Raw genomic sequence first — 23,490 nt, 5'->3', positions numbered from 1 at the left:
CAATAATCCTTCTGTTACCCAAGGATTTCTACTAGCCCCGTCTTTTTACCTACTTTATCCTCTGCTGCCTTCACTACTTCATCCCTCAGAAGTTAGGCTCTGCGCAAAATTCTAGCAGGTGCCTTCCTCTTTCATTTCTTAGCCCCAATCCATATTCACCTACTATGTTTCCTTCTCTCCCTTTTCCTTCTCTCGAATTCCAGTCACCCATGACTATTAAATTTTCATCTCCCTTCACTACCTGAATAATTTCTTTTATCTCCTCATACATTTCTTCAATTTCTTCATCATCTGCAGAGCTAGTTGGCATATAAACTTGTACTACTGTAGTAGGCGTGGGCTTCGAGTCTACCTTGGCCACAATAATGCGTTCACTATGCTGCTTGTAGTAGCTTACCCGTACACCTATTTTTTTATTCAATATTATTAAACCTACTCCTGCATTACCCCTATTTGATTTTGTATTTATAACCCTGTATTCACCTGACCAGAAGTCTTGTTCCTCCTGCCACCGAACTTCACTAATTCCCACTATATCTAACTTTAACCTATCCATTTCCCTTTTTAAATTTTCTAACCTACCTCCCTGATTAAGGGATCTGACATTCCACGCTCCGATCCGTAGAATGCCAGTTTTCTTTCTCCTGATAACAACATCCTCCTGAGTAGTCCCCGCCCGGAGACCCGAATGGGGGACTATTTTACCTCCGGAATATTTTACCCAAGAGGACGCCATCATCATTTAATCATACAGTAAAGCTGCATGTCCTCGGGAAAAATTACGGCTGTAGTTTCCCCTTGCTTTCTGCCGTTCGCAGTACCACAACAGCAAGGCCATTTTGGTTAGTGTTACAAGGCCAGATCAGTCAATCATCCAGACTGTTGCCCCTGCAACTACTGAAAAGCCTGCTGCCCCTCTTCAGGAACCACACATTTGTCTGGCCTCTCAACAGATACCCCTCCGTTGTGGTCGCACCTACGGTACGGCCATCTGTATCGTTGAGGCACGCAAGCCTCCCCACCAACGGTAAGGTCAATGGTTCATGGGACATGGTACATGGTACATGAAAAATCGAAAAGTCACTGTCTAATACTGAAAAAGCTGTTAACACAATAGGACCCAAGACTGGTGTGGTTTCCCAATCTGATTACGTCTATTTTGTCACTGTCTGCTAGATAAAACAAAATAGGCCTTTCTAATGCTACAATAATTGTACACACACCAAATAAATGAGACTGTTTTGGCACAAACGGGCTTTTTTGTAACGACAGAATATAATTCACAAAGCACCAATATCAAATGCCTATCAGGCCTACTACAAGCAAAAAGTTTTATGTAAGTAAATAGTTTCACACTACATTCATACGCTCCAGTTTCTCGAGCATGAGATCGAAAAGTAGTAGTTCGAAATTTTTATACAAACTTGGAATCGTCATACTGTTTCATAATTTGTGTGATGTCCCCGTTTCTTCCCCTTCCTCGTTCTAACAAACAGTCTTGTTATCACTAATTCTATAACTACTCCTGCCAATGTCAAAGCTCATTCACAGGTTAACTTCACTAACTCTGCCAGAATCACCGGTTTAGTTCGCCGTGGTTATTCTCCGGGTAGGCGTTGTTACACGTTCGTACAACGCGATTTCCGTGTTTCTTTCAGAATATAACTTAAAGCGGCTGCTAGCCGGGGACTGTACAACTGGCCCTTACTAGTATAGCGATCTGGCCAAAAATTTTCTGTCAAAATTTCATTTTCTTGGATACACCAAGAAGGTAATACGTAATCTTTCTTGCCTGTTATCGTTTATTTCGACTCCTGTAGTCTGAATCTATGGATTTCGCTAGTAATTGTAACAACCCTCATCATTCGCAAACCCAATCAACCACACAATCGGACAGTGGTTGGCATTCATCCGTTCGGCATTGACTCCGCTCAGCTCGTATAGCCCCTTCTGTCTGTAGAAAAGTTTGTTTCTACATGCGACGAGGATTCCCCTGACAGAGACATCATGTAAACTATGCACGCATTCACAGATCAACTTACGATTCATTTAGAAATCAACTTAGAATGTGTTCAATAATGTTCAAAAACCGACAGGGATTATTTCAAAGTCATATGAATAATCGACACACTAATGTGCACTCGATGCTAGTCGCTTTGTGAAACAGGGTTTTTCCCCCTCAAGAATATGAATTTGCCCCCCCCCCCTCCCCCTCCTAAATCTGGGCCTGGTGCGCATGCATGAATCTGGCAGCTTAGGTGCTCCAGTAAAATTTTTCCTGGTATCATCTAGCTGCTTGCTGTGACTGCTTACACAGCCAACAGCCACATTTCTGTAGCCAGAAGCGGGAGAAGGTATCACTCAATGATCCCGCTCATAACTGCTAAACCGAACCTAATGTAAACAGTTGTGACGTCATGCTCATCGGAGGCAATTTTTTGTTACAAAGCATTGCATAGTCTTCCTAAAGCCTTTGACATATTTTGCTGTTGGCAGACACTTGTATGAGCACTGTGTTTTGTTGCTGTATATTGCACATTTCCTTTACAATTTAAGTTTTATTTTCATTTTTTCTCTCGTTCGTGTTTTATTGCTGCAGTATTATTGTGCAGTAGCAGGATACAGTAATACCCTTTGTTTCCAGTATCGGTTCTTACCAGTCAAAATTACAAAAATTTAACTGAAAACAAAAACAATGAAAAATTCCTGGAATTCTAAAAATTTCCCGGGTTTTTCCCGGTTTTCTCCTGGATGAAAAAATTCCCGGCTTTTTTCCGGATCTCCCGGTTGTCCCAGGTCGTATACATCCTGATAAAGCATGTTGCTAGTCCTACTGGTAACGTAAGGCCCTAACAAAATGTAAAGGACCTGAACGAGGCAAGAATAATAGCTGGTACTAATCTATGTGACCATTAAAGGAGGGTACAAAGAAAACAGGTTTCACATCTAGTAGATGAAGTGCTGCGAATAAATTTGAGCCCACAACATGGAAAGTGCTTCTTCCAAAGCTGACCTCTCTTCCATTTCTACGTATGTGGTCTCGGAGGTAGTTACCATATGTGTTGTTACAATGTTGCCGGATTGACACTCTTTAACATCCTTTTTCTGCCGGATGTACTCGCAAGACGAAATTTTCTGAGGGACCTTTTTTTATTGCTGGCATGTGAGTAGTCGCGCTGCGAAGCCTAAGTGCGCAAATTTCGCTTCACCCTATATATCATAATTTGCATTTTAAAATAATCACTACAGCCTTTGTGAAGATATAAGAAAGACCACTGCGGGAGATCCATAGTCAAACAGCTGTTATACAAGTAACATAAAAACCCTATATCCGACCGCGTCCGACCATCCTGATTTAGGTTTTCCGTGGTTTCCCTAAATCACTCCAGGCAAATGCCGGGATGGTTCCTTTGAAAGGGCACGGCCGACTTCCTTCTCCAACCTTCCCTAATCCGATGAGACCGATGACCTTGCTGTTTGGTCTCTTCCCCCAAACAAACCAACCAACCAACCCTATATCCGAGGCAGCAATTACACCACATCTGTGATCCTAGTGCAGGACACAAATTGCAAAGTGGATGGAAGATCTTAGTGACAAACCATAAAAGAAGAGTAAATGCAAGAAGAAATGTATGAAATAAAACAATTTTTTGCTTCATCCAAAACATTAATTAAAGAGAGAACTGTTTACTCACTGAAGTTGATTGAAAATTTGAATTTTTTAAGAAATTGATATGGGGACCATAAAATGTGATAAAAAGATAACAGGTCATAAAAGAACTGTGTATTTAGAACTAAGTGCTACAGTCAATTATGAATAATTTGGTACTGATAACATGTAATTTGAGGTTCAAGCATTATATTCAACAAAGAAGATTTTCTAGAAGGTGTCGGTACAGAACAAAGGTGGCCAATTTGGTGGTCAGTGACAAATTGCTGTGGTCAACTAACGACTACTGAGCAACTTCTAGGATGAGACACAGCAGAACCACTACTCCACCAAGGGTACCAGTGGTGCATTGCAGTCTACCTTACCATGTGGCATCCAGTACAGCAAAACCAGGTGACCCATATAAACAGCAGAAACCTTTAGTTTTTCTAACTAGTATGACATTGTGGTTCTATTTGTTGATTTTGTTTTAAATAGTGATTTTCCAGACCAATATAAGTAACTTTTGTAATATGGGGAAGTGTTTTGTGCATCATATTTGAATTGCGTGCAAGTATTAACATGCACAATGAAAGAGCACCTCTAGGATTCTTTTGAAAAGCTTAAACAATTTAAAGCAGATGGAAAGGCTGGATTTGAAGAATTAAAGGTAAAAACTAATGATGACATGGGGGCAACTAAGTTCAAACACAGACACAACAAATTCCAATATTATAATATTCCTGGGTCATGTCAAGAAAAGACTCAGATAGATCTAAGAATATCGGATTTAAAGATAATGGCACTGGATTTAGAAGGTGGATTACATTCTGAGATACTTAACCGTTTAAGTGTCAAAATGGCCTAGCCAGCATAATAATGAAATACAAGTCAGCATGTACTCTTTGGGAATTGTAATCAATACAACTGCACAATATACACTGAAACACCAAATAAACTGGTATAGGAATGTGGATTCAAATACAAAGATATGTAAACTGGCAGAATACAGTGTTGTGGTCAGCAGTGCCTATATGAGACAACAAGTGTCCAGCGCAGTTGTTAGATTGGTTACTGCTGCTATAATGGCAGGTAATCTAGATTTAAGTGAGTTTGAACGTGGTCTTATAGTTGGTGCATGAGCGATGGGACGCAGCATCTCTGAGGTAGTCATGAAGTGGCGATTTTCCCGTATAACCATTTCACGAGTGTATCATGAATATCAGGAATCCCGTAAAACATCAAATCTCTGACATCGCTGTGGCAGGACAAACATCCTGCAAGGATGGGACCAACGATGACTGAAGAGAATCGTTCAACATAACAGAAGTGCAACCCTTCTGCAAATTGCTGCAGATTTCAATGCTGGGCCATCAAGAAGTGTCAGTGTGCGAACCCTTCAATGAAATTTCATTGATATGGGCTTTCGGAGCCAAAGGCCCACTCGTGCACCCTTGATGACTGCACGACATAAACCTTTATGTCTCGCCTTGCCTGAGTCCATCAACACCAACAATGGATTGTTGATGACTGGAAACACGTTCCGGATGAATGTGTGCAGGTATGGAGACAACCTCGTGAATCCATGGACCCTGCATGTCAGTAGGGGACTGTTCGAGCTGGTGGAGGCTCTATAATGGCGTGGGGTGGGTGCAGTTGGAATCAGTGTGGAGATGCTAGTCTCCCATCAGGTGCCCCCCCCAGGTGGCGGATTGGGGAACATTCACCAGATATGGTGAACACCGGGGAAATCAAATACCGGGGGGGGACCAAAACCAGCAAAACAACAGCCGCCTTGCAGTTGGGAGTTGGGTCTCCAAAGGCCAAGGGAAGAAAACCTTGATTGGGGAACATTCACCAGATATGGTGAACACCGGGGAAATCAAATACCGGGGTGGGGGGGGGGGGGGGGAGGACCAAAACCAGCAAAACAACAGCCGCCTTGCAGTTGGGAGTTGGGTCTCCAAAGGCCAAGGGAAGAAAACCTTGATTAAAAAGCACCCATCCCACAGTAGGGGCGGACGCAGGGTTGACAGCCTGCTCTGTAAAAAACAATAGTTGCGAAACTTCTACAAAGTAAAGCTGGACAGATGAAGAAAGACTGGCCTGGTATGGAAAAAGGACAATGAGGGTGGAATACAAGTAAATGAAGGAGGGAGAATACGGAAGAAGAGAAATATAATGCCTAGATCATATCTATACATATACATTGGTACTCAGAATGTGAGATCCCCACATTGCCCAGGAGCACTGAAAGTAATGCTGTATCAAATAATGAATCTGAATAAAAGTATAATAGCACTACAAGAAATTAGATGGATGGACAGTGGAATTTTAGAAAAGAAGGAAGCGAATATATTTTATAGCTGCAGCAAAAGAAATAACGAGCTGGGGATAGGATTTGTTGTACATCGTCAATTAAAAGATTTACACCTATTAGTCCAAGACTATCAACACTCAGGATAAAGGGGAAATTCTTTAACTATTCCATAATTAATGCCCATGCACCAACAGAAGAATACGAAGAAGAAGAAGAAGAGAAAGAAGTATTCTATGAATCTTTGGAAAGAGCATATGATGAGTGCCCAGGGCATGATATTAAAATAATAGCCGGAGACCTAAACACTCACATGGGGAAAGAACAGATTTATGGACTGATAATTGGTCCTCACAGAAAACATGCAACAAGTAATGAGAACGGAGCAAGGCTTATACTGTTTGCAGCATCTATAAATATGGTAACAGAATCAACAATGTTCGCGCATAAAGAAATACATGAGGGAACATGGACCTCACCGGATGGAAACACAGTAAACCAGATCGACCATGTGTTGATAGATGTGAGACACAAATAGGAGGAGTCTCAGAGGCCCAAACATGGATAAAGATCATTTTCTGGTATGGGCACGGGTGAGAGCAAGGATATCTAACAGCAAATGGAGTCTGACTCAGGGCACAGAAATATAACAACTTCAGAATCAGTGGAAGTTAGAGAAAAGTATCAGGAGAAGATAACTCAGATTCTGGAAAACTTTGGAGAATATAACAACACTGAAGATCAGTGGGAAGCGATGTGGAGACATCAGCAAGAGAGATGCTTGGAATTGGGACAAGACAAGTAAGACCATCATGGTTTGATACTGAATGCAAAATAGCAACTGAAGAATAGAAAGAAGCATATAGGACACTGCGATCACACTGTATGAGGAGGAGAGTAGAAGAATACAAAGAAAAATGGAGGATTGAAAAGAGGACTCACAAAAGAAGAGAGAGAATGGACGAAAGCAAGTATCAAAGAAATGGAGCTCATGAGAAGCAAAAATGAAATAAGAAAATTCTATAGGGAGGTGAATGCAGCATGGAAGCCTTTTGGTAGTAAAACAAGCTTAATAAAAGATGAGACAGGGAATATGCGAAAGATGGCGCATGTAATTTGATAGTCTCCTCAACCTTAGAATAACTATACCAAGGAATCCAATAGAAACGAATGGGGAAGAGGACCCAGACAACACTGCCCCGCCAATACAGAAGAAGTAAAAACTGCCATGAAGAAATTGAAAAACAAGGCGGCAGGGACAGATGGTATTCCAGCAGAACTGTTCAAGCAAGGAGGCAGAGAGCTGGAATGAAGCCTTCTGAAAATGACCACCAGAATATGCGAAGAGGAGAAAATGCCCCAACAATGAAAAGAGGGTAGCATATCTCAAATATATAAGAAAGGAGATCAGATGGAGTGTGGCAATTACAGAGGGATCACACTACTTAATCTGGGATATAAAATATTCTCCAATATACACTACTGCCGCCCCCCCCCCCCCCCCAGATACTGCCTACATAAAAATTAGAGAGACCTTTGGAGAAAAGAAAACCACTTGTATGAATATGAAGAGCTCATATGGAAACCCAGTTCTAAGCAAAGAAGGGAAAGCAGAAAGGTGGAAGCAGTGTATAGAGGGTCTGTACAGGGGCGATGTTCTTGAGGACAATATTATGGAAATGGAAGAGGATGTAGATAAAGATGAAATGGGAGATATGATACTGCGTGAAGAGTTTGACAGAGCACTGAAAGACCTGAGTCGAAACAAGGCCCCCCGGAGTAGACAACATTCCATTAGAACTACTGACAGCCTCGGGAGAGCCAGTCATGACAAAACACTACCATCTGGTGAGCAAGATGTACAAGACAGGCGAAATACCCTCAGACTTCAAGAAGAATATAATAATTCCAATCCCAAAGAAAGCAGGTGTTGACAGATGTGAAAATTACTGAACTATCAGTTTAATAAGTCACAGCTGCAAAATACTAACGCAAATTCTTTACGGACGAATGGAAAAACTGGTAGAAGCCGACCTCAGGGAACATTAATTTGGATTCCGTAGAAATGTTGGAACATGCGAGGCAACACTGACCCTACGACTTATCTTGGAAGAAAGATTAAGGAAAGGCAAACCTACTTTTCTAGCATTTGTAGACTTAGAGAAAGCTTTTGACAATGTTGACTGGAATACTCTCTTTCAAATTCTAAAGGCGGCAGGAGTAAACTATTGGGAGCGAAAGGCTATTTACAATTTGTACAGAAAGCAGATGGCAGTTATAAGAGTTGAGGGGCATGAAAGGGAAGCAGTGGTTGGGAAGGGAGTGAGACAGGGTTGTAGCCTCTCCCCGATGCTATTCAATCTGTATATTGAGCAAGCAGTAAAGGAAACAAAGAAAAACTTCAGAGTAGGAATTAAAATTCATGGAGAGACAGCAAAGGACTTTGAAGAGCAGTTGAACAAACTGGATAGGGTCTTCAAAGGAGGGTATAAAATGAACATCAACTAAAGCAAAGTGAGGATAATGGAATGTAGTCGAATTAAGTCAGGTGATGCTGAGGGAATTAGATTAGGAAATGAGGCACTTAAAGTAGTAAAGGAGTTTTGCTATTTAGGGAGTAAAATAACTGATGATCGTCGAAGTAGAGAGGATATAAAATGTAGACTGGCAAAGGCAAGGAAAGCATTTCTGAAGAAGAGAAATTTGTTAACATCGACTATAGATTTAAGTGTGAGGAAGTCGTTTCTGAAAGTATTTGTATGGAGTGTAGCCGTGTATGGAAGTGAAACATGGGTGATAACTAGTTTATACAAGAAAAGAATAGAAGCTTTCGAAATGTGGTGCTACAGGAGAATGCTGAAGATTAGATGGGTAGATCACATAACTAATGAGGAGGTATTGAATATAATTGGGGAGAAGAGGAGCTTGTGGCACAACTTGACTAGAAGAAGGGATAGGTTGGTAGGACATGTTCTGAGGCATCAAGAGATCGCCAATTTAGTACTGGAGGGCAGCGTGGAGGGTAAAAATCATGGAGGGAGACCAAGAGATGAATACACTAAACGGATACAGAAGGATGTAGGTTGCAGTAGGTAGATGAAGAAGCTTGCACAGGACAGAGTAGCATGGAGAGCTGCATCAAGTACTCTTTTACCATACTGACTGTTTTAGCACTATTCTTTGAGAAACCTTTAACAGTGCATGTAACACTAGTTACTGGTTGTGTCAAATAATGGACTTCTGCTCCACACTTCGTCAACAACACTGTATGCCTTCCTCGTATTCATATATGGCTGTCACTTAGCCCAGCAAAAACCCCTGTTAATGCTGATGAATTATACAAATAGACTGTAGATCAAATTTATCTCTACTAATCATGGCAGATTCCAATATATTCACAATCTTCTTAAAAAAGAAACACGTACAAAAATGTACATATTTATTAAGATTCCTTTTTCTCTTAAATGCAGAGTGTTCAAAAATGATCTTTACAGTTTTGATCGTGTATGTTTGTGGAGGTCAAATTGGACACCTATCCAGCAGAACTCGTGGACACATTATAGAAGCACACCACCATCACATCCGGCTATCAGACAGTGGTACACAATGTTCAAGGAATCCTACCAGACCCCAGTGGAGGAACTATAGGAACAGCAAGCTCCCACAGAGCAGCAACAGCACACATTGATGAAGGCATGATGGGTTGGACATGGGAGCAACTGAAATATCTCTTAGGCACCCTGTATGCTACAGATGTTTCACACATTAAACTTTGTTAAACAGCTACTAAAACTAGGTGTACATAAACATTACACTGCAAACCACACCTTTCCACCTATCCCCATTTCTGATTTATATTTTATCAAAGTTGTAAATATCATTTTGGAACATCTCATATGATTTTGATTGTGACACAGGAGTCATTTACTATAGACTTGAAATCAATGTTGTGAAAAACTCTTTTGGCAATTTAATAAGTAAATACAGTGTAACACCATCAAATGTCTTGCAGCACCCAATGCAATTTTTTTCAGTACTATATATGAAGGTAGTATCTGTTCCCGAAAGAACAGTTACCATTAATGACCATGCAGCTTTTGCTAGAATGAAATGATAATTAAATGGTCACCCTAGCTGCAAAGAGGCATTGATATACTTCATAGGGGACATGTTGAAAATGTGTGCCCTGACCGGGACTCGAACCCGGGATCTCCCGCTTACATGGCAGACGCTCTATCCATCTGAGCCACCGAGGGCACAGAGGATAGTGCGCTTGCAGGGACTTAGCCTTGCATGCTCCCCGTGAGACTCACTTTCCCAACATGTCCACACCACTACATTTGTAGTGTGCCTAATAGATGTTTGCCCATCATGGCTTCCCGGCCTTTGACCTTCTTGAGCGAATGCACACGCTATGCCCAAACTCTTATGGGACTTGGTAGATTAATCTACCAGGAGTAATGAGTATGATGGGCAAACATCTATTAGGCGCACTACGAATGTAGAATGTAGAATGTAGTGGTGTGGACATGTTGGGAATGTGAGTCTCACGGGGAGCATGCAAGGGATAAGTCCCTGCAGCTGCACTATCCTCTGTGCCCTCGGTGACTCAGATGGATAGAGCATCTGCCATGTAAGCAGGAGATCCCGGGTTCGAGCCCAGGTCGGGGCACACATTTTCAACATGACCCCTATGAAGTATATCAACGCCTCTTTGCAGCTAGGGTGTCCATTTAATTATTGTGTGTTCAGTACCTTGCTTCTTATCGCTTCAGGTCAACAAAGGAGGGAGAAATATACTTAATATTCACACACACCTTTGGCTCCTGTACTACTAACTTTAGGCACTTGGGTGGTATTGATACAAGTTTTTTCATGTTCACCCATACAAAGTTTTCGTTCTATTTCCACTTTGACCCCAACTGAATCAGTGGTAATCTAACATCACAGGATTGTGTAGAAACCCAAAAATATGTCCTGTTGGCCATGGCATCTGAAAGCCTTCCTTGAATACTGTCTTTGCCCCTCAGGGTCAGCTACTTCAAAGAGTTTGTATTGTCTTCACTACTAAGATGTTGGCTTTGTATTTTGCCAATGTACTCTATCTCATTTTAGGGAATGAAATACATACCAGACTTAGCTAATATTTTAGCAAATCCAACAAAAAACAAACAGAAATTTCTATTTCTTCATAATTAACATTACTAGAGAACAATAGAATTACTTAGTGATGATGAAACATACTGGATCATCAAAGGCAGCTCTTAAACTTTCTGCCACTGTATTCCCTTCATGTTGTTTCACTTCCAGTGGCTTCCACATGACAGCCGGTGTTGAGAAACAGGCAAAAACTTCATGCAAGGAAGAAAATGGTGTTTTTGTTGGTAGAGTGATAATTTGTCCTGCAACACAAAATAATTTCATTTCACTAACTTCCACGTTAAAACGTCCTCTGACAAATTTGTCACCACAGTAAACAAAAAAATGATTACATGGGTAAAAGTTGCAGCAAACACAAGCTGGTTTTACGTAATGCAGCAGTCTGTCTCAATATTAATCACTATAAAAATTCCCCAAAAATCAGTTTGTGCCACAGTTTTAAAAAAAATGATGATTTTCTTTTAATTTTCACATAACAGAAATTCATCACCAGAAAATAATCATGCTGGAGAGAATAAGCAGTCACCCAAAATCATGTGATAAAGATAGTTTTTATACATAATTCTATCAACCCCACTTCCTCTGACCTAGTATAGCAAACACTCAATAAATGAGCAAATTGCTGTTTCGTAACAGGTTAATATACAAAGAAGTACAAAATAGTGAAATGTGGCAGTCAGTCATAAACTGAACTTTCTGCTCACAGATCAAGTGATACATAATGAATTTAGCAAAATTCTTACAGATGAAAAGCATTCTGAATAATAAAATGAAGTAGTGGACTTCCCAGAATCATTCATAAATTATAGAACTGTTGATGATTGGACATAAATTGCATGTGGAACAATCTTATCTGGTGAATTTACAATGAGGTGCACTACAGGTATTGCATCAAGTATTTTTCTAAATCATTGCGTCATGTATTTAATTGAAAGAAACTGTCATGTACAGTTTTCAATTACTCACGCAACTTAAAAGCAATTTTAATGAGTTGCAAATGAAATCTGATATCTAGTGACTACAATTCACTGAAGGAAAAAATTAGGCCTACACCTTACATAATGACCAGTTCACTACTTTGTACTTGTGTGAAATATGACAATGTTTGTAGATGAAGTGGAAAAGAATCAGATTCCAAAGCTTTTGGAGGCCAGGTTGCATGAAAAAATGAAGACAGATTGCTGCCAAGTTATTTTCTAATCTGAAAACAAGTTACATCTGCTTTACATTTGATACAGATGGATGCAAAACATACACAAGCTGGAGGATAATCTTCTGTGCATCCGATATGTGGAACATTAAGGCTTTCCTGGCTACCAAACTATTTCAATTAAGTCCAGTAACAATCTGCAGCAAGAACTATATAGTCAGTAACTCTGACATGGAAGTTTTATGTTAAGAATTTCAGTATGTCTACCTAGCTACACTACCAAACTATGAATTATAAGCTCTCAATATTTATTTGCAAACTCACTCACGTCTATTTCTGAAATGAGCAGGTTGTTATTGTTTGTTTGAAATTGCACAGTATGAATCTCCGTGAGATTAAGACTTTAACTGCTTTCTGTAAACTAATTTTAAATACGACCTGTAATCACCTTAGCCATTTCTGGTATGTTTAAATTTGGACCTTTGATTTGTACTCTTATGATCTGCAAGCACTGTAGTTTCATAACAATCTTTAAAAGTCACAGTAAGGTCATTTATGTAAGTAGGGTTCAGATTCAGATTCTTTATTGGTCATTCAGCATTATTACATGCAATAGACTTCGTCAGTTCACTTAACCTATTAATTTTACAAAATAAATTTTTACATATTTAAATTGATATTGGGCATTTCTAAAAATTCTTCTAATGAATAGAATGGATTAGCTAACAAGAAGTTATGAACATTGTCTTTAAATAATTTGTCAGGCTTGATTGACCCATTTTTAGACAATTTGTTATATATTTTAATTGTCATATACTTATGACTATTGTTAGTTTTAGCTAATCTATATTGTGGCAACAGCAGAGAAGTACACGTTCTTGTATAGTAGTCATGCCTTTCATTTGTTACACTTAAATTAGGTAGTTCAGCAAGTATGTAGTTAACACTGTCAAGAATATATAAATTAATAACTGTTAAAATTCTATATTTAATGAACAATGGTTTACAATGTGTTCTATTATCTACCTTAGCCATTACTCTGATTGTTTTCTTCTGGATCACCATAATTTCATTTATTTTTCTGCTGTTTCCCCAGAGTATTAACTCATACCTTTAAACAGATTGAAAAAAGGCAAAGTACGCTGTCCTTACGACAGGAGTAGAGCTAATACTGACTACATGAGCCCAAACATTTTATGTCCTCCATTCAGAATTGAATTTTACCCATGTGGTACTGTCAATCAATGTGACCCTCCATTAGATATTATGAATGTAAGACATTACCCACACAAGAAGGTTGCCATTGATTTAGTATTTTTTTTTATTTCTCGGGTAGATTCTTGTGGTCCACTCAAAGGCCTTAGCATGATCACACACTACATCAGTGGGATAGTGTTTGCTGTTTAACTCTGCCTATCTTTTTTCCCCCCTGATCAAAGGAAGAGTTCGGCCCAATTGGAAGGTGAGATAAGGCATCAGCAATGGTGTGTTGTGCCATCAGCCGGTAATGGATCTGATAATAACAATGGGAGAGGAAGAGAGTCCACTACTGCAAACAATGTACTGCTTTGTCTGGCACAGAAGCCAAAGAGTTATAAAGAGCAACCAACGGCTTGTGATCTTAGAACCATACAAAAAGACCTAAAATTTCTCGAGGGGAACACCATCGCTAAAGCCTCCTTTTCAATCTGAGAGAGGGAGTTTAAGTGTTAGAAGTGTAAGCAATGGGTCATTCAGACCCGTTTGCATATCTGTGCACCAACACTGTGCCACGACATCATTGAGAGGCATTTGTAGTCAACATGAGATGCTGACCTGGCTGAAAAGTGGCCAGACACAGGGCAGATTGATGCTTAGATTTAAGCAAAGAAAATGCTCGGTCACAAGCTGGGGACCAGAAACATGGCACATTTTTATGCAAAAGCACATGCAGGGGCTGAGCGACAGTGGATGCATATGGAAAAACTTACGGTAGTATGCAACTTTACCTACACAATGGCTTGGCCCCTGTGTGAGAAACCTCAAAACCTAGGTATTCAGTAAATAGCTGAAAAAATTGAGGTTTGGCAAGACTGCACTTAAGACCCACAGACTGCAAAACAGAAAACAGCAATCATAGATTTCTAAGGTGGTCTTCGGTGGAAGAGACCAAAACAATGATATCATCAAGGTAACTGATGCAGCTGGCCAGCACAAAGGCTGTTCTACAAAAATGCTGAAAAACTGCAAGCTGACTAGAAACACCAATATGTAACTCTTATATTGGTCTAGCCCAAAAGGTATATTGATAATGACAAGGCACCTAACAGCCTCATGCAAGGGGAACTAGAAAGTACAATTCTGACAAATCAATCTTGGAAAAGCAGTGACTGCCTGATAATTTTGTGAGCAGCTCATCAGGGTAGGTCAAAAGGTATGTAACTGTCACAGACTGTGCATTAATCAGGACACTGAAGTTGCCACAGCAGTGAAGCTTACCTGATGGCTTCTTAACTATGACCAGTGGTGTAGCCCACCCACTGGAAGAAATAGACCGAATCGCATTGAGCAAATTCAAATGGTCTAATATGGCCTTGACAGAGCTGCACAACATGGCAGGTACCCGCCGAGGGGAGGGAGTGGGGGAGGGGGGGGGGACGAGGATGGGTGGACTCTTTCATTGTAATGTGGGCCCGAAAACCAGCAGCACAGCCAAACACAGAGTAAAAGAGAGAAGAAAACTCAGAGCAGAGGGACACCAGTTTATGATACGGAACTTGATCTAACACTAAATTTACCTCATCGGCAAAGGAGGAACCAAAAGTGTTTAATGCATCTAACCCAAACAGGTCTGTGGTATGGGGATGATCCACAACAAGGAAGGTGAGAGGACGAACAGCAGATTTGTATGAGACAGGACCAGAGAACTGACATAGGATCAGAAACTGCTGTTTATTGTAGCTATTCAAATTCCATGAAACCTGTGTGAGGGGAGGGGAGGCCAAGTACATATACATTTGTGCATTTACTGAAGTCACTGAAGGTCTTACGTCCATTTGCATTTTTAGCGGTTTATTAAACACACACAAGTCAATGAACAATTTCTTCAGAGAGACAGTCATTGTAGGGATACGGTTTATATCCATTAGTACTACTGTGGCCACGACATGCGAATAGTAGTTGCACACAAATGCAATGTGACCTTTCTTTCAATGCTTGTTCCAAACAGCCAAACACTTGAGGCACACAGCATACTCATGTAACCAACAATGCACCTTGTGACGCTGAGTTGAAGGTTGTACTGCTGCAACAGCAGATGCAGTACCTCCCTTCATGAAGCAATTGATTGCCTGTGGCCCATCACATTTCAAAGGACTGTGCTACATTGAGCACATCTAAAAGCATGGTTTCTCACAATGAAATGCTTTTTCACAGAATTCCCTATCTGGGGTCAGACAAATAATAACATCACGCATAATATGATTAGCATAGAATTCGTGATGGGTACTAGTGACAAATTTACAAGGACGGCTCAACTCATGTAATTCTGCATCCCAGGCCTCTTAAGGTTGGATTGGGTGTTTCAAACAATGGTAAAATTCTACATGTGTTTACATGTGTTGCAATTATGTGCATTCTATCACAGTAACAGCTTGAGAGAAGCTGGCACATTTCATCAAATGATAAGCTGGTCAGCTCTTTCAAAGGTGCAAGTTGCCACAACAACTGATAAATGAATGGAAAATGCCAGGAAAGGAAGAAAACCCTACACAGGTTTGCATTGCCCACACAAGAAATCTGGAAATGTTGGCATAACCATGTATCATAGGAGTCTCAATCTTCAGCCGATTCATCATATGCAGGAAAGGGCAATGATTGTATTGACAGGAGAGTGACCTGCCGTGAACATGCAGACACCACTTGATTGAAAGTGTTGCTGAGAGTCTGCTATTGTTCCATGAAAGCTTGCTGCTGGGCAATGATAAGTTGGAGCACTTCTTCCATCTAGATGTTTGTCAGGTGACTTAGCACTGACATTAACACGCAGAGAAAGCGTAACCCTCACTCATCGCCAAGTTTGATATAACAAGAACAAATGCAATTTCTGGAACACAGTACTTTGCAGAGTGAAGCGTAAAATACAATGAAGTACAGGTACTGCATAGAACTGAACACACTGACTGGAAAACAGTAACACAGGTTACAGAATAGGCCAAGTACTTGTTTCCAGTCACTTAAATAATACTGTTTCTTTGGCAGCTCGCCAGGGTGAGCCAGGGAACCGATCCATGTGGCCTCTATAAGCGGGCCTGTGAACTGCATGAATGCATGATCTCTGAAATTGCGTGCATCATGAATAAAGGTATATCACGCGCTGTGCAAGACTGGCCACACAATAAAATAGGCTGACATGGACGTTCTCACTGTGGAGAAGAGCTAGCACACTTGCTTATTCAGGGAAACCATAGAATTTCTCAAACATGAAAGCAGTCTCGATAAGGAAGAGAAAACGTTAGCAACCCACATAGATTTCACATCCGAGATCTGGGTGCACAGTTGTAAGGCATGCCGCAGAGGTCATCAGATGCTAGAACCGCCAGAGGCTGCCACTCACGGATGTGTGCGCAGCCTCTCCTCCGTCCACTCTACCAGCTGGCCAACAGCACACAGTCAGGTCCAGCCAGCCTTGCCCTCAGTTACATGTTTACATTTTGACTAGGATTATCAAACTAGTAGTGTAGCCACTCCATGGCAAGTGTCTTCTTGTAACAGGTTATTTCTTGATGTAATACAGCGTTGTGGCCATCATTGTCTGTGTGTTCTTGTGGTCAGAACAGAAAATCTTAACTAAGTGGATCTTGGGTTCCCATGCTGAAGTGAACAACCATTGCAGGTAGCAAAAGCAGAACCACGGCAGAAATGTCCAATGGAAAAGCCCTCAGACATTGGTGGGACAGGTATGTATAATTTCAGGCCATGGGCTAAACTATAGTCCACCATCAGCAATGGATGATGAAGCTTCAATGCCAGAAAAATCATGAAATAAACATTGGCCTAGGAACCTGAACAGCAGCCAACAGGCAGTATGTCAACTTTTGTCTTTTTCAAAACGTCATGAAGATGTTGAAAATTGACCTAGGACTGATTTTCACTTTTTCCCCCTATTTCCTCAATTGTGATACACCAGTCTTCAAGTACCAGAGCCTCCACTTATCTTGAAGTTCCCAGTTCTTCACAGAGAGGTGGTCTGACACCTCATTCTTTCTCATTCACAAAAAGAGGTCCCCTCAGCAGTGGGATCAACCTTTTGAAACCATCTATATGGTTATGTGGGTTATGATCCCTGGTATCACACCTTGCAGCCATTCATCCTGGTGGAACCTAGTTCGTGAGTAACTAACAAACAGAAATTGGAATTTGAGGTGATACTCAATAACATTAAAAGAGAAGAGTTTTGCTGATTGGTTGTGTTCAATTAACTGGTTTAAATATAATTTTTTATTTCTGCTTCTCTGTGACATCATATTAATCATCGCGTGCATTTTTTCCATTTGTTCTTTACATCATTCTTCTTCCACTCAGAAATTTTATGAATGTGAATTTAATTATATTGATCTCAATATAATAGAGGGAAACATTCCATGTGGGAAAAATTATATATAAAAACAAAGATGAGGTGACTTACCGAACAAAAGCGCTGGCAGGTCGATAGACACACAAACAAACACAAACATACACACAAAATTCAAGCTTTCGCAACAAACTGTTGCCTCATCAGGAAAGAGGGAAGGAGAGGGAAAGACGAAAGGAAGTGGGTTTTAAGGGAGAGGGTAAGGAGTCATTCCAATCCCGGGAGCGGAAAGACTTACCTCAGGGGGAAAAAAGGACAGGTATACACTCGCACACACACACAAATCCATCCACACATACAGACACAAGCTTGTGTGTGTGTGTGCGTGTGTGTGTGTGTGTGTGTGTGTGTGTGCGCGCACGCGCGCGCGCGCGCGCGCGCGCGCGCGCGCGAGCGAGTGTATACCTGTCCTTTTTTTCCCCCCTAAGGTAAGTCTTTCCGCTCCCAGGATTGGAATGACTCCTTACCACAAGCTTGTGTCTGTATGTGTGGATGGATTTGTGTGTGTGCGTGTGTGCGCGCGCGCGTGCGAGTGTATACCTGTCCTTTTTTCCCCCTAAGGTAAGTCTTTCCGCTCCCGGGATTGGAATGACTCCTTACCCTCTCCCTTAAAACCCACTTCCTTTCGTCTTTCCCTCTCCTTCCCTCTTTCCTGATGAGGCAACAGTTTGTTGCGAAAGCTTGAATTGTGTGTGTGTATGTTTGTGTTTGTTTGTGTGTCTATCGACCTGCCAGCGCTTTCGTTCGGTCAGTCACCTCATCTTTGTTTTTATATATAATTACATTGATCTATTGTCATATTCATATATCTTAAATATCAGTTAAAAAACAAGTGACAAAATAATCTATTTACACTGACTGTGCAATAATGTCAAAAATGTATTTTTTTGTTACAAGAAGCGTATTTTTTTTGTTTTTTTTATGTAATCATAGTACAATCATTTAAAACATAGCCTAAATTCCTACATTGCTATGGACAAAAAACCACAGATGAAGATTCGAATGAACGAAGGGATTATAAATAAAGCAAAATCCAAGCAAAATGAGGAATGGAAATAATGACTGCAATAACATGGATAAAAAAGAATGATAAAATGAAACACATTAAACTGAAATTAATATGTAAAAATTAATTAAAATCACATGAACAAAGATTTCAAGTGGAGAAAGAATGATAGAAAGAAAAATGATAGCAAATGAAGTTAATAAGATGATTAAAATTATGTGATAAAGGAACAGAAATAGAAAATTATGTTTAAACCAATTAATTGAATAAAAATAATGATCAAAGTAATTTCGATAAAAATAAAAAAAGGCCTCACCCCATCAATTACATCACACAACCAGTCAATATGATACTACTTTTTTAATGCTATTCAGTGTCACATAAAATTCTGGTTTTTTTAATTGGCAATAACTCGCAAACAAGGGCCCACCCTGGTGAATGGCTAGAAGGCGTGATAGCTGAGATCTTAACCTAAATCACTGTTTACATGGTTTCAAAAGGTCAATCCCATCACTGGGGGGATCTCTCCCTCTCAGATTCGTTTGACAACACTAGAAATGTCTAACAGGTGTCATTCAACAGCGCATTTTTGCCATTCGTTTCCATCAAATCAGCACGGATTGCCACAGCAATGTTCCCAAACAATACTCCACTTTATCAGTAGGCTGTACTATTTTGTTTTGGGGCCATTAGCAGTATACTATTGCACTGCAGCACGGTGATTTCAGTGCATACAAGGACTGTATACATGTACCAGCAAAAGAAATAGAACATTAATTATATGACTATTTTTTCAAGGTGTTTATTAAAACTTTATCACTAGCCCTTATAGTTAAGAGACCTGTAATCAAAACCTCTTATTACTATTAACTTAATATTAGGTTTTCTAATTTTTTTTCGTGTTATCCTGCACATTTAAACACAGGCTTTGTCTTAGGCAGAAGCACAACACTAACTGTGGCAATAAATAGTTTTGCTTTGATGGACGAAAGGAATCAACATCAATTTGAATATTTGCCCATGATAAGATTTCCTCGGAGATTAAATCAATTGTACAAACATTCATCACTAATGTGCATCTTCATGTTTCCATAGTACAATGACTGCAGCGACAAATTCAGCTTCTTCTAATATTTCAACTGTATATCCTTCAGACATCTTCAGAGTGAGTCAAAAGACTGGTGCAACAGCACTTGCTCTGTCCTTTTAATCTCACAGACAACATCACTGTCCACGGCGCTGCAGATACACAAGCACCAGGGATGTCGATAGGTGGCAAAGAACTACAATGGCCATGAATTAGATTTGTGGCTATGTAATCGATCCATAATGGAATATCTTTGTAAGTTCATTACAGAAAGCACCAGCTTCCATGACTTATCCAAGTTGAAACTGCTCTCTCTATTAATTAAATTCATTGTCAAGAGATTTCCAGTTGCATTTTTCACCACCAATTCCTAAAAGATAAAGTAGGGGGAAAAATTTGACCTTCTCATGCAGTATCATGGCCACTATTGATACAGTGCTCTGCCACAGCTGATTTATTGGGCTACAAGAGCCGGGTGTGCCTGGGGTGTTCCGTACATCTTTCATGGACTGCCGAACCATCTCTCCAGTGTAGAAAGGCCACAATCACAGGTGGTCTTACAACACCCAATAAATCTACTGTTGCAGGGCACTGTATTGATACTGGTCACTATGTTGCATAAAAATATTGAAATTTAGCATCTTCTTCATCTTTTAGGGAGTCAGTGGAGAAAGACACAATTTAAATTCACTTGGCAACAGATTTAATTAATAGACATAGCAGCTTCAGCTTGGATAAGTCATGAAATCCGGTGCTTTCTGTAATAAAGTTACAAAGATGTTACAACAGTGCACCTCACTGTGATGTATTGATATACCAGTGTGGATCAACTGCACAGCCACAGATTTAATACATGCATATTGTACTTCTCGCTGCCGATCAACATCTTGGGCAGTTGTGTATCTGTAGTTGCATATGGAGTGACACAATGCACAAATTTAAAAGGATGCAGCAAGTGCTGGAGTGCCAGTCTTCTGGCTGACTGAAAATTGCTGAACAATATATACCTGAATATTAGAAGAAGAAGAAGCTGAATTTATGAGGCTACACACCAGAAAATTAATAGAGCAGTCACTGCACCAGGAAAACATGAAGGTGCATGTCAAATACCTCTGCACAGAGGAGATGATTTTAAATATTCAATGACTGATAACCTATGACCCTTGAGAGCAAGGTTACCAACCTCTAAGTTTTTTATTAAGGTGCTATGACCATTTTATAAAATCAACTTGCACGAGTGAGATTTTAAGAAAAGCTGGTTCTGTGAGTGTTCAGGAGTGGCTTCTATTTATACCTCAAAAATTGGACCAAGTTTCTAAACAACTTTATTGTCTGCACCTGAAGATATCTGTGGAGTTACCCTACAACTGGACAGATGGTACAACATGGGCTGGAACAGATTAGATTTCTGAGGTGGCCACACCAAGAAGGACTGCAAAATTTACTGAAGCTGTCTGACCACACTCTATGGATTAAGCAAACGAAATAAGACATGAAACTTGCCGAGTTGTTATGATGGGTCACCCACAAAGATGTAATATATCTGTGTCTGAGCGGGCTGCATTATGTAAGCTTACCGATAGCACATACTGCAAGAGTAGTAAAGGCCCCACTAACTAACTGGCAAGGAAGACTGCTTTGCTTCTGAATGCCTCTCCCTCTCTGCCAGAAGTTCTGCAAAGACTGAAAGAAAGTGATGTGGTTCCTCTGAGACTTTATGGACTTCCAAGATCCATAAAGAAAGATATTCCTATGTGTTCAATAGTGAGTAACATTGGCTCTCAAAACTATGACTGTACCAGGCACTTGGTGTTATCATTAAGGTCTCTTGTGGGAAAATTGTGCTCACCACATAAGCAACTCTGCGGACTATGGCGAACTAAAATCACTGAAACTGAACAATTCTGATCTATTAGTCAGCTTCAATGTGGTGTCATTGTTCAGAAAGGTTCCAGTTTCCGAATACTTATCATTTATTGGCAGAAGTTTTGATAAAAAATTTCAGATTTGTTCAAACATGTTATGACAACAACATAATTTTTATTTAATAACAAATCATTTGAACAGACTGATTGTATCGCCATGAGTAGTCCCTTGTCGCCCCTTGTATCTGTGAAAGACTGTGAGGAAAAGATGCTGGAAACTTCTTTTAAAGCTCACAGTATTCTGGAGATAAGTTGACAACACATTTGTAGTATTGCCCATCGGGAACACAAATTATAAAATGTTTAAGCCACCTAAATTCCATATATAGACAAATCCATTTCACAACAGAAACTGAAAAAGGCGTGATGCTTCCATTTTTGGATGTTACTGTTCAGTGCAAAAATGATGACACTTTTGGACATGCAGTATATCCTAAACTGACACATACAGATTTATATTTACGTGCAAGTAACTGCCATCATCCTTCCCAGACGATGAATGTACTCATAACTTGGTTCACAGATTTAATTCATGCATGCTGCACTTCTTTGCTGCCGATCAATGTCTCCATTCTTGTGTATCTGTGGTTGCATGTGCAACGGCGCAGTCTGTGAGTTTCAAGGGATGGAGTGAGTGTTGGACTTACGCACTCTGAAGATAGCCAAATGATATGCAGCTGAAATATTAGAAGAATAAGCTGAATTTATGCATATGCACACCTGAAATTTAACTGAGCACTGATTATCAACTTTGAAGAATGTTTTCTTATTTTTGTCAAAGTTTTATTACTGAGAAACTATTTAAATGGGAAAAAAAAATCATACGCTGAAACAATTTGTGCTTTGGAGGACACTAACAGATTTAATGCTGGCTGATTAAAAAAGAGAATTAAGTGCAGATTATATTATTCTAAACACGTCTAACTGACAGACTACCAACTAATCAAGCAGGTTGTTGTGATGAATGCCAACGCATTTAGCAATGAAGCACCTGCTGCAGATGTTTTTGTGGACCAACCTTGTGCCTAACTGTTGATTCTTTTGTCCATCCCAAATCCCGGGGGCTCCAACAATCCAATCCAGCAATTCAAGCAACTTTACAATGATGCTTGCTTTGTCAACAAGAACATCATCAGACCGAGGTGGAAAATGTAGTACTCTAAACTACTACTACACCATAGGAGTCATGATATTGTCTAAAATGTTTCATACATGTGTGCATTCATTTTTACGTCAACCAAAACTAACAGTCCAAGACAAAAGCAAGAAATTGAGCCTATAGCATCAATCCACTTTCACAAAATTTCACTTTCCCTATAACACACAAAGGCTTTCAATGTTTCGCTAGACATCTGCTGAGCCTGCACATTTTCCTTCAAGTGTCATGTAATTCACTATAACTTGTGATTCATAAAAACCTTTTTACATTTTTTCACATTCAATGAAGCAACTAATTGTACTGCTCTACATGACACCACACACTTGTTCTTGTACCTGGGACTCTAGAAAGCAGCAGAACTAAATACTGAACTCTGTTCTTGACTCTTTACTGATTTTTCTGTCTTTGCCTTTTGTATAAGAGCTA

At 40.0% G+C, this 23,490-nt stretch overlaps 1 protein-coding gene and 1 non-coding gene across 5 annotated transcripts in view; both read right to left on the bottom strand.

Annotated features, from left to right (window-relative positions):
* Positions 1–23,490, bottom strand: part of LOC126457595 (RCC1 and BTB domain-containing protein 1-like) — a 196,652-nt gene that overhangs the window by 84,342 nt on the left and 88,820 nt on the right. For all 4 annotated transcript variants that reach the window (XR_007585494.1, XM_050094036.1, XM_050094035.1 and 1 more), the window contains exon 8: positions 11,211–11,368. Coding sequence is in view for 3 of the 4 variants with exons in the window: in XM_050094036.1 (XP_049949993.1) it covers positions 11,211–11,368 (158 nt within the window). In the remaining variant the exon portion in view is untranslated. The remainder of the gene's footprint in view (positions 1–11,210; positions 11,369–23,490) is intronic.
* On the bottom strand, positions 10,149–10,223 carry Trnat-ugu (transfer RNA threonine (anticodon UGU)). The gene has a single exon. It is a non-coding gene; the product is annotated as a tRNA-Thr (tRNA).

This window comes from Schistocerca serialis, chromosome 2 (genome assembly GCF_023864345.2).
Source record: "Schistocerca serialis cubense isolate TAMUIC-IGC-003099 chromosome 2, iqSchSeri2.2, whole genome shotgun sequence".
NCBI classification, from domain to species: Eukaryota; Metazoa; Arthropoda; class Insecta; order Orthoptera; family Acrididae; genus Schistocerca; species Schistocerca serialis.
The sequence above is the reverse complement of the archived record's forward strand: the minus strand, read 5'-3'. Positions and strand labels throughout refer to the sequence as shown.